Raw genomic sequence first — 12486 nt, forward strand, 5'->3', positions numbered from 1 at the left:
GCTCACTCGCTCCTGCAGACCACTGGGAGAGCTAACAGGATGATGCAGGCTGAGTTCTGCTGAATGTGTTGGTGGTAAATACCTCCTTTTTTTTTATTCTCTCCCCCGACTTTGCATCTCGATGACTGGTTGCTGTTCGTGAGACCCACTTTTGGGAGACCACTGGGTTGGGAGGGCAGCTGCCTGCCTGGAGCTGGGTCACGGTGGTATGACAGTAACTGCACGGGCGTCCCTTAGGATTACAAGTGCGATTCCGGTCAGGGACATCGATCGGGGGAACGCTCTTGTTTGGATACTGGCTGGCTGAACCTCTCTGCTCCCTCTTTTTGACATCTGGCATCAGGACACGTATACAGATGAGGTTGCTGAATTGCAGTGTCTGGGACGAGGTGCTCTCTCGTTTCCAAAAGTGATCAGTAGAGCAACACCAGGACACAGTTCAAGGTTTATTTCGTCACTTGGACTTTCACTCCAGTGGAATAGATTGGGATTTCAACTTTAGAAAATGGAGATCGCCAGTTTGTTATCTATTTTTGTTTCATTACTAGTTAATTTTTTAATAGACTGTTAAAATACTCTTCCAAGAAGGAAGTGTAGGGATATACAGGTGCTGTGATCTCCAGTCACGAATGACTGAAAACAGTTAGCATCCGTCATTTTGTGCCCCTTTTTGGGGGAGGAGAGAAAAGCTCACGCAGTAATCACATGCTGCCAGGTCGTTGCTGTGAATCCAGCAGCAGTACAAACAGTCTCTTGAAGGTCCCGCTTCTGCGGGGAAACTCACTGGTAATTGACTTGAGCATCCAATTTTGAGCCTTCGCAGGAGAGAGCAGTTCATGTACGCTGTGTCTTGAAGCCATTTGGGCCCTGCTATGATCTCACGTAAGGAGACATTTTCTTCTAGGTTTGTTTTACAAATCTAGAGTTAGGATCTTTCGTACTGATACTTCTTTTACTTTGGTTTCAAGCTTTTCTGCGCAGTGGTGATCATTGTAGTTATTTACTTATCCATTTCTTCACGTTATTTGTGTTGATTTAGTGCCCATAGGTATTTAAGGTGTGAGAACAGTGGGAAAGACTTGGAACATCTAATTTCTCCCCCTTTTTGCAGAATAGTTCTTGTCTTTAAACAGAAGTCTTATAGAATTCACCCCAGGAGGTGCTTTATAAAGTTCACGGGTAATTTTATTGTCCATGGACAGCTGAATACACTTTGATTTTTTTGCAGCATGATCATGGCCTTCTCCTAATTGCTTTTATGATTTTTTTCTTTTCTTCTTTAATATGAAAGAATATCATTAACGTACTTCTTGGGCTTGCTTTCCTGTAAGAGCTGAGTGGGGCACATCAGGACAGTTGTGGCATTGGGGTTTCAAACTTTTGTCCAGCTCCTGTGCCAAGGTATAGGTGCATGGTGAGACCTTTATTTCCTGAAAGGTAAATTGGTCATTTAGGGACAGATATCTGAGATGCTTCTTTATTTCTTTGTCCTTACCCGTTTATAACAAGGTTTCCAGCAAGATGACGATGCCTTTAGCTCAGGATTTAGCAGGGCAAATTACTGCAAGTGAGGGCTTAAAGTTTCTTGGACGTGAATATAGTAAAGATGTTCCCGTCTGCCCATAGCATTTGGATACGACTGGTAAGAATGGGAAACACCTTGGCCTTAACGTAACCTTCTGCCCTGGTACTTTGCCATCTGTCTCAAGACCTGCAATAGATTTGACTGCCTCTCACAAGCTCTCCCACCAAGGCTGTCTCCCAAAAAGGGAAACAGAAGAGTTACGTAAAAATGTTTTCCTTCAAAACCGTGTGTTACAGAATTCAACCAAGACCCTGATTTTAGCTCCAGTAGAAGTCTAAAACTAGCACAGACCATTTTCCAAGGTCTGTTTTTCTGTGTGTGTAAAGAAAGTAAATGAACCAATAGTTTAGTATGCGGGGCAGAATATTGCTAAATTAGAGCAAAGAGAAAGGTTTTTGGAAAGAGCCGCAACCACCGATTTGGGAGTTAGTGAGGTTTCCTCCTCCAACAGGAGATACAATTTCTTTGTAAGAAATCTCCAGCGGAGAGCTCTGAGGAGAGGTGGTATGCTGTGAAACAGAAACTGAAGCAGTTGCAGATGCGATACCTCCCTGTTGAGCATTAATGAACTGTAGCATTTATATGTAAGGTTTGTGGCTTGTTATGTATGCTTAGCTTGTCAAAAGTTTCTCGGGGCACTAAGGGCAGGCAGTGTCATTTGTGCAATAGGAAAAGCCCTCTGCCTGTGGATGTAACGGTGACCTTACTTGAACTGATAAATAGCTGTCTTATCCACAACCTTTAATAGCTGAAATATGTTCACCATCTACAGCTTTTTAAGGTTTGCTTCAAAAGAGATCAGCGGATAAAGCATGTGTATGTATGCATTGCTCTGTGTGATCCTTTCTGGCTCGTAACAGCACATCAAGGGAATTCCAGGGTTTAGGAGTAGCAGAGCAATCACTTTCCCATGTGCTCGCTTTCTTCTGCATGAAAGGTGCTTATTCACAGGGATGCATGGTGTTGTGCAGCCTGTTGACCTTAAAGAACAAAAATAACCCGACGACAGTGTAAAGTTGGGTTTTATCCTCTTAATGTAAAATAAGGCTTATTTTCTGTTTGCATTCTCTGGTTTAATTTGAAAGAAGACGGAGGCGATACGAAAATATAATGAGGGCAATCATTTTGTTGGTTCACAGTGGCTCAGATTCAGACGGGAAAAAAAAACCCAAACCCTTAATCAGCACAGTACTTAAGGGCTCCCGTGTAAGAACGTTACGCTTAACCTTCAGCAATCGCTTATGGGCTGCCCTGAATAGTAATGGGTTTAAGCAGATGCTTAAGTGTTTTCCTGAAGGAAGACCTGAGCATCTTGGCAGGTCTTACGTGATGGCTTCATTTACCTATATCATAAATCCTAGCACCAGAGGCAAACTTTTCTTTCATCTCCTGGCAGGCACCTGGGCGCATAGGTTTTCCCACCTCCGTTTGGCGTGCTTTCCGCGGCGCTCTTGCCGCAATCTGGTCGGCCTCGGCTGACCCTCGCCGGTGCTCCACATGGGCTGGGGGGGGCCTGCCCGGATCCGACCGCGCCATCGGGGTCCCCACGCCTCGCCTTTCATCGGTCCTCTGCCTTCCCCGGGTTATTAATCTGAAGGAGCGAAACGCGCAACGATGTTCTGCTGCGCCTGTTAAAGGGGAAGCAGGGATGGGAATGGCGTGTCGCCGAAGGGCTTTGCTGAAGTCGGTTTATTGGTGGTGGGTAGATGGGGTTGGAGTGGGATGAATCTGTGCTGTGGAAAATAAAAAAAATAAATAAAATTTAAAAAAAAGTAGAAAAAAAAAAAGAGAAAAAAGGAGAAGAAACAGCCCAAACCATCCCCAAACCAAACCAAAAAACCAACCCAACGGGCTTCTCCAGGCCGAGGTGGGGGCGAGGGGGGTTGCGGTGGGATGGGGGGGGCACCGTCCTTTTGGCCGGGCCCGGCGCGCTCCTCTTGCGTAAGAGGCGGCCGCCGTCGCCGCCGTTGCCATGGCGAGATGGCGGGGGAGGATTCCCGGGATCCGTAAGCCGGGAAGGGAGAGATTACGTCTGAAGCCGGCACTCCGCTGCGCCTCGGAGGTGGCGGGGTCCTTCAGGTGGGGGACACCCGCCGGGGAGGGGGTAACGGGCGGCAGCCAGCAGCCCCGAACTGTTGCGGGCATCGTTTTAAATAAAATAAAGCTGTGCGGGTTGGGGGGGGGGGGGTTGGCTCTCGGGGTAAGGGGGTGAGATGGTTTTGTACGCCGGGAAAAATACCGCAAGACTTTAGGGGAGGTGGGTTGGAGGTGTTGGGGTGGTTTCGGTGGAGAAGGGGAGGCATACGCGTTAATGAATATTTCCAGCGTCTGCCGAGAACTGGCTGTCGTGTGCTAGAAGGGGAGTCTTCTGATTTTCGGCTGCTTATTTTATTAACGCAGTTAGTTGTTACCGTTTTAATCGCCAGCTGTGCGTGTAAACATAGCCTGAAAATCTGTAAGTAGTAAGCGAGCAGCGAGTCTAAATGTTAGCCCTGTGCTGGTATCTAGCCTAGATCAAGTCTCTGACAGATGTCTTTAACATGAATGGAAGGAATGACGGAAGACGACAGCAGCGCCTGCTTTGGTAAGTTTTCTTTCCGTTATCTTTAACTATCAGTGTTTTACTCCACCTCTTGCTTAGCGTCAGAATGGGAGCAGTTGCCTCTGGTGGGGTCTTTCTGTGCTTTTGAGCTTCGTTTGCTATTCTTCGCCTGCTTGAATTCCTAGAAGCAGGTGAGAGTTTGAGTCCTGTCACTGTGGTCTCGTCTTTTGTCGCTGCAAGGATATCACTAGTGCAGGCAAAAACTTTATAGATTCTGATGTTTGGTTTTAAGTTTGGAAACAACAATATACTGTCTAGAAGAAAGCAAGAAAAATACTGTGCTGCAAAATACTGTATTGTAAACATGTTTCTTAAGAGAACAAACCCTACCTGGGTTAATAATAGTATTCATTGCCAGAAAACAAATGTGTGTGTGTGTAGGGGAAACGAAGTAAATTTAACATTTTTAAATTGTTTTACAGAAGTGGCGCAAGAAGTGTGTTAGGATGTAAGAGAGTACACTACTGGGAAATGAGCTTGCATTACACCCACAGAGCATTTACTGTACGTTAGTTATAACCCTGTTGTTTTTGTTGTCTGCAATTAATTGAGTAATTTCTTCCATGACTGAAACTGCAGGTTAGGCATGTTTGCTTTGAAAGACAGTCTTCTGAATCGAGACGGCTTTTCCACTTACCATATTAACAAGCTCTCGCAAAGTACATTTTGTGCACTATGGTTATGAATTCCTGAAAGGTATCAGTGGGGGTTAATTCACTGTTAGATAAACAGCCAATAACAGCATTTTGTTGTACTGGAATTGCTCTAAAATAGTTATTAGCTTCCAGGCTATTACCGGGAAAAAGGCTCTGTTTGGTCTACGTAAATAAAGACATTTAGTTTTTGCAAATATGATCTGGATGAAAAAGGCAGAAATGGACTACAAGAACTTTAAAGCGTTGAAGTAAGGACGCTTTTGTATAAATAGGCAAAGCCTAACCTCGGGCTGTAGTGTAGCTTTAGTGTTGGGTTTTACAGCTGCGACAAGATCTTTATCTGCAAGCTGTACTGTGCAAAAGCACAACCAAACCAGTTTTCCAGAAGCCGAGTATTTATTGTATGAAGATGTTTGAGACGAGCGTCGTCGCTTTAATTAGCATAGCATACCTGCTACCTGCCTGTGCGCGCAGATGTTCTAAAAATGCCGAAGTCGGAGCTGGCAACACGTAAAGCCGAATGATACAGCTGTACCAAAGTGTGCAAGCACAGGGGCAGCACAGGGAGCCAGAAGATGGGATTTATTGCAGCAGGGTTATGCAATGGTTCGGCACGCTCCGGGCGGCGCAGGAGGGAGCCGGGAAGGAGTTTTGGGGTGCCCTGGCCGGGAATATCGGGGGTGCCAGCCTGTCGCTGCAGGGTGGTGGGTACGCCTGCAGCCGTTTCTGGTGGCTTCTGGCTTTGAAACTTCCCGTCAGGATTTTGCTTAGGTGCTTTTGTTGTTGGAGGGTTTGTTTAGCGAAGCAGGCCTGGTACCCGTTGAAGGAGCCGGCGAAACTGGCGCTGTCGTCTTTGGATGTGAGCGGCTGCTGTCGGCTCGCAGAACTTGAACCCTTCGGATGGGAGAACTTTGCTTGCGTTTAGACACCCTCGGTTGCCCCCAGACTAGCTTACAGCTGTTCTTTTTGGGAACTGGAAATACTGCTTCTGCTGCATTTCTGTAAGTAAAGAGTACAGCGAGGGGGGGGTGTGATTCAGCTGTCTTTTGCATATGTCTGATGTTTGTTAATATTGACAACTACTTTACAAGAGATAAAGTCAATTATATGTTGGTTGTTTCAGCTGTAGGGATTTGACTCTTGTTTATTTTAAAATGCAGTATTGTTCTGCATCACCAGCGGTGACTTATTTAGGCTTGTAAGGCAAACACATGGCTTTGCATTAACCTTTCTGTCCCTCCCGTCTCCCCTGACCCCAAAGCAGTTCAGCCTGAAACTTGATAAGTTAATCGCAGTTACCTTGGCAAAATTAAAAACAAATGAAGATGGATGAAACTTGACCTTAAAATTATTTTGGATAGGCTGGGCACATGCAGCTGAAAGCATTAATTGCTGCTGTTTTGGCAGCTACCTTTGACAGCACAGGGTTTCAGTAAATGCTTTCTCTTTGAAGGGAGTGGGACATGCCCTGTCGTCTGCTTCACTTCTGGTGCCTTTCTGAAGCTTGCTGGGTTTATGAGTGGTCTTACTTGGTGCTGTGTATATATGCCTTTCAGATATTTTCTCTTCCCTGACATGGAACTAGTGTCAGTTTATCTCTGTATCTGTATTTCAGTATACAAATGCTTGTCACAGGGAATTAAGTATTTGTGCACCATTTAAAAACGGCAGACCTTTACTACAGTCAATATAATTATAATGGAATTAATGACATTGTAAATTAGGAAGAATTTTTGCTCATTTGTCTGTTATGTACCATGATCCGATTATAAATCCCAGCAGTGCCGATGGCCCTGGAGATGATAGATGACAGGGCACAGTACATACTGGAGGATCAGCTATTAGTATTGTTTCATCCAGTCCTGGCTTGTATTGTGAAAAGACATTGAGGAGGTGCCTATAACTCAACCGTGGAATTTGTTTAGAGGGAGACTCCAGAAGAAAACCCAAGCACAAATCTTCCCATTAACATATTTGGAAATCTTTTTGTGATATTAAATCTGACAGTGTAAGTTCGTGTAGCATATTTTACCAAAAGCGATCCTAAACCTTTGCAAGTTGTCTTTCATCTAGAAAGTGGGTGGTACAGGGAGATTGAAAAGCAGGGATAAGGCCTTTGGATCTTAATGAAGATCATTCTGCTAGCCCGGCAGAGGGGAGATGTCAGGTGAGAGGCTGAGCTGGTTTTAAAATAATGCATGGGTTTCTTTTGGTGTGGTCTAAGTGTCCGTTTGACAGACTGTACGGGTGTGCTGTACTGTTTCGGTTGAGTTCTGTATGTTATAAAGTATATGGTCACAAACCAGTTCATGCTGAGCACAGCAAGATTTTATCCTGGTTTGAACATCAGTGCTTTGTTATAGGTCTTTATTGTCATTGCAAGATAAATAGCAGGTTTTTATTACTTAATAATAAGTTTTATCTTTAAAGATCATTTTCCAGAGGATTGAAACTGGTTGTTGCCTCACTGAGGAGTTATGAGTGTGACTGTCGGGGGCACTTGGAAGTTGAGTTAGATGAACATTGTTTTAATTGGCAATTTTACCATCAGCTTCTGCAGGAAAATTAGTTAAAACCCGTCATGAACATCATAATGCCTTTGAAAATTCTCAACTATATTGTGAAGATTTTTGACTTTGGAATTAATTGCTACAAGTTGGAAGAAGAGGCTACTTTCTAATTATCCTAATTTTGCATTGTCCTTACAATAATTAGTTTACACTGTATTTAGGAGATGCATACAGAAGTCAGATGTGTTTTTGCAGAAGGGTTTTAGGCAGCTCGCATTGTGTCTGGGCCCGTCTGGGACAATTTAATAGGGTCTGATTGTCAGAAAGTCCCTTGCTGAAAGCCAGGCTGGTTTAAGAGAACTATGGTTGGATGCTTTGACTCATTAGCTGCTTTTGAAATCGTTGGTCTAACTATTCAGTATAACCTGTTGGAATGTGTAAGGGCAGGAGAAGTTCGTGCCCCCACCTTGGATGCAGTAGTAATATGTGATGAAGTAGCAACAAATCAAGCTCCCTTTAAATTTTTGTGTGCCATTGGAAAAGGCACCGGTAAATGAGAAGATATGCTCAGGAGGGCATCTAAGGGGTTAATTCAAAAGTATGCTCTATGTAAGTAATTGACAATAAACTATCTAGATATCTCTGTAAGACTTCATGTATGCAGCAGCTATGTTGCTGAGGAATATAAATTACCTTTTCCATAAATCCTTGGAGCATGGAAACGTAGTGTTGTGGACTGGAGCTAAGGCACGCAGGAAGGCAGTGGTGGGTGCCAGTGCGGAACTCGCATATCCCACGACAAGTTCCTTGACCCTGAGACCCGACTTTCCCCCCCACCGAAGTAATTCCCTGTGGCGTTTTACCCTCACCTCTCCAGCATCATCCCACACATTCTCTTCTGCGTTCCCATCACCGAGCCATGTGGTCAAAAACAAGTGTCCCCTTCCCTTTTCCCACATGCCATAGAAGAGGGAATTTTGTGCCGCTGGTAGGCATCTCGCTACCTGCTTTTTTTGATTGCTCTGTGCCTGGACACTTTCCAAGGCGCTTTGATCCGCACCCTGGGATTCGGGAGGAGCGACGAAGAAGCAAACCTTTGTGTGAGATTGGGCCAGTTTGCAGAGCCGCTCACCACAGGGGCATGGAAGGCGTAACGAGGATTTCTCACAGGTACAGGTGGGTGTTGTGGGGTTGTGCCAGGAAGTTTTGGGTTCCTAATAAAATTGTAAGATGAAATTCTGGTTCTCTTAAAATCTTTGGGAGCTTTATAGTCAGCCTGAGCATGGTCTGAATTTTGGTGAAGAAGTTACAGGGTTTTCTGGGTTAACCATTTTTTCATAGGCTTTCCACTGCTCTGGTGATGTTTAAATTCAGAGGTTGGGGTCTTTAGCCGATGCCCTCTGTCGGTAGCGTACTGTTGGGGGTTCAAACGCTCACCCGAGTTTGGAGCGTGGGGTTGGGGAAGGCATTTCAGCTTCATCTAATTTATTCCATGCAACAGAGAGATCCTCTTCTGTGTGTGCCTTCCCACCAGTGTAAGGGACAGGTGTGTATATATAACAAAGAAAAAGACCAGTGTTTTGAGATAAGTTTTTAGTTTACAATGGATACAATGTTGTTTGTGCAAAAAGCAAAACATATCCCTATTGAAATTACCTAGAACAGAAGTATTTTCAGAATGAGTCCTCTGAATGGTAGTAAATTCGTTCATAGATTTGAGTGAACAATAGATGTTAAATCCACACTTAATAAGTGTGTGCCAAGCCATTCCTCATGGGTATGTCAGATGATCTTCAGAGTAGATTTGTACTCTATTCACACATCTGCAAGTAAAGCTCACTGAAATTAGATTCATAGGTCATTGTTGACATTATTTTTAGAAGTGTGCCTTTGTTTTCCTTTGTAACTTGTATTTAATGTGAAAAAGCAACAAACCCTAACGTGTCAGAAAACTCAAAACTAGTCACATTTCTGTAATTTTTCTGAAATGAAAATGTGTAAAAGCAGAGTTGCATTGTTATAAATATTTAAATACTTTGTTTTGAATTTGACTTTTCTAAGTCTGCATGGCTTTTCTTGGTGTAAATTAATAAATATTTAGAAACAAAGCTTTGGATAAAATGGTTTGGGGGGGGGGGTTGAGAAAAGATTAAACTGACCATTCTAGAAAATATTTTGTAATGTAAAACTTGCTGAAACTCATCCTTTCCACAAACACCTTAGATTTCGGTAATGAATTTTCTTACAGAATTTTTTTTTTTTTTTTTTTGGCAGATTCCCTCTGGCAGCATCCTCTTGTCATCAGCATGGGAGCCTATAATTTTCCTGGGGAAGCTAGGTGTCAGCCCAATATAGGCCATTTTAAGCTATAGAAAATTAATCAACTACTACAGCCAAACAACACTAGCTGTGCCCTTTGGTAATATTAGAATGAGAGAAATGGCCAGTAGGTCATTAAATAAAATTCAATTTAGGGTTTCAAAACATCAGAATATCTTAATGGAGAGTCCCAGTATTGACTCCGGTGTTAATAAGGCTCCTTATACCTTAACAGTGCATTTCCCAACCATGACGTGTTTCAATTTATTTTGCTCTGATTTTATGGATATGCATTAATTTTTTGGGGGGGTAATTGTGAGGATAATGCACCATATAATGCATTTTACTCTCCAGTACTAACATATACTGTCAACCTGATTTCTTAAAGCCTAGTTTTTATATGGGGAATTTTAAAGGACAGTATATGATTTAATATGCTTCATCCACTTCTTGTTACACAGGATTTGCAGTATAACGCTTAAAGCCCCTTTGATATTACAGCACAGAGATTCTTGCTGGCCTGTACAAGGCATTCCCAAAATGTGTTTACTAGTGCGGTTTACTGCAGCCTTCAGGTTTTCTCTGGCATTATGCCTTAAGGAAGCTTCACTGTTGCCCTGTTTGGTTTCAAGTCTTACTACTTAAATATAAATTAGACGTGATATATTTATAAAGCAAAAATTTGTAAATTAACATGGCCAGCCATCTCAAATCTGACCTGGAAATGAAGTATTACAAATAAAATTTTGGTTTGCTTTGCCCAAGTCTTGTATGAGATGGGAGGTGTCATTTCCCACTGCGCATCTTCAGCAACCAACAGTGTAACAACAGTCTGATGGGTTATTTACTTTTTGTTTTCTCTCCCATAGATCTTATGTCAACAGCATTCAAGCAGAGTGTAGCGTGGTCATTTGTAATGTATCTTTCTCGGCTGCATAGGTCAAAACATGAACCATTTTATGGAGGCTGCCTTTTTACATCCTGACAACTTCATATTTGTCCTTGTTCCTATTAAAACGTTTAACTTCCCTCAGACAACTTAACCTTTTTCTTCCACTCGAAATAACGACAAGGACAAATGTTTGTCACCGTGCCTTCAGCCTGGTGGTTTCACTGCTCCTTCAGTACCTTGGAGGTCTGGAAGAGCGTTTCCGTGATGTGCAGCTCCCGGGCTATCACCGCCAGCTCGGGGGGCCACATCCAGATCTTGCCTTACCCACCCTCGCAAAGCCCCGGGTGGGTGAGGGAGCGGGCTGCAGCTCCCTGACGTATTGCATCTTCCTTTCTCCTAACGTGACACTGTATTGTACCAGACCCGTCGGCTGTAACGAGGTGTAACGTAGTGATGAAGCGGGGAAGTTCTACAGTGCCTTCAAACACGGTGCGGTTGTGAAGTTCCACCGCTTTGCTTTGGGCAAAATGATGAAAAATAGCAGTTTGGGTGAAAGAATGAACGACACCTGAACAGCCACAATGACTTTGTCAGGATGTTCAGGACCTTGAGCAGAGTTACAGATTTCGGGAATCTGTAATGCTTGTGAAATAGAATCAGTATTTATTAATGGTATATATTTAAGTTAAACTTCTTGGGAGAAGGGGACTAGCTTTTCCCCCCCGCCTCTTTTGTACGTGCCTAGCCCACTGCGCAGTGAATAGGGTCCCGATCCTTCACTAGCAGGCTGTGATATGAACACCAGGGATTTCCCCTGTTGCCTTCAGACCTGTGTGATTATAATCCTACGTCAGCATCGGGGTCACTGCCATTCCTCCGTGCTCTTAACTACTCAGGCTGCCAGTTAAAAAGGCCCATTTCTACTTAGAAGTGATCAAAGATCTCCGCCACACTCTGCCTGGCACAGATCTACCGACGATGGACGTGACGGGTACCTTCGCAGCGTGTTCGTGCTCTGCCTTTTCCTGAACATGTGCCCAAAGGGAAGGTTTCCGCGGTTTTCGAATGGCCTTTAGCTGAAGACCTCTTCAGGAGGGAGGTGGTATTTTAAGGAAACTGTAATAAGGCTCTTGTGGTCTGTGCGTGTGCTGCCTGACAGATCTGTATTTGACTTCGCTGATGGCTATTCAAATGCAGAGCTCAATTTTCTACATCTTACTGCAGCTGAGTGTGCCTCGATCGTGGGTACCTGCCCACACAATGTCCCAGTGCCTTTTCATGGGCAAACGCTCCTTTAATTGTTTGTATCCTCCTGTTTGCCATTGTCTTTCTCTTGTAAAATGAGTTAAAGTGTTTCCTTTAGGAAGAATACAGTTGAATATTATGCGCTGTGAAATGACAGAAAGGGCATTTGTTTCTGGTGGTGGGGATTGCTGGCGTAGGTAGCTGTCTTGTATGGCTTTGGGAGGAATGTTCAACAGATACTTGATGACCTGCCGTAGGAGGAAGAAGGTGCACAGGTGAAAATGGAGGAGGTTCTTGTGAATGTCGAGGTCTCTTGCAAGTCTGGAGCTCAGCCTACGTTCCCATACATAGAGAGAGAGAGATGTGCTGCCAAGAAATTAGTGTCTACTTCATTGGGATATGGACGGTTTCTGTGCACCACATTCAGAGTGCTTCTGTGGCTTCGCTTACAGACCTAAGTTTAAAAAAAAAAAGATAAAATGTTCCAACTGGAAAGAAACTAAGTTTTCTTTAATTAAAAAAAAAAAAAAAAAAAAGCCTTGGAGTGCCTTGGGTGTGTTGGGTAATTGTGTACTCAAGAAATGAAGTTACATAAGTGAAGACACTCCTGTAACCCTAGCCTGCCAGGAAGACGGGCGCTGCAGAAAATCCACTCATCGCAGAAGAACGCCAGTAGG

At 43.8% G+C, this 12486-nt stretch overlaps 1 protein-coding gene across 9 annotated transcripts in view; it reads left to right on the forward strand.

Annotated features, from left to right (window-relative positions):
• The window catches only part of HIVEP1 (HIVEP zinc finger 1), a 130838-nt gene that overhangs the window by 38267 nt on the left and 80085 nt on the right, over positions 1-12486 (forward strand). The window contains exons 1-2 of one of the 9 annotated variants that reach the window (XM_069809101.1): positions 3555-3664; positions 4094-4169. The exons of 6 other annotated variants lie outside the window; for them this stretch is intronic. In XM_069809101.1, the coding sequence (XP_069665202.1) occupies positions 4130-4169 (40 nt within the window). In that variant the 5' untranslated portion in view covers positions 3555-3664; positions 4094-4129. Of the gene's footprint in view, positions 1-3554; positions 3665-3811; positions 4170-12486 lie in introns of those variants that run through there. 2 more of the 9 variants (XM_069809100.1, XM_069809104.1) reach the window with 2 other exon arrangements.

The sequence above is a fragment of the Haliaeetus albicilla genome, chromosome 21, assembly GCF_947461875.1.
Source record: "Haliaeetus albicilla chromosome 21, bHalAlb1.1, whole genome shotgun sequence".
Lineage (NCBI taxonomy): Eukaryota > Metazoa > Chordata > Aves > Accipitriformes > Accipitridae > Haliaeetus > Haliaeetus albicilla.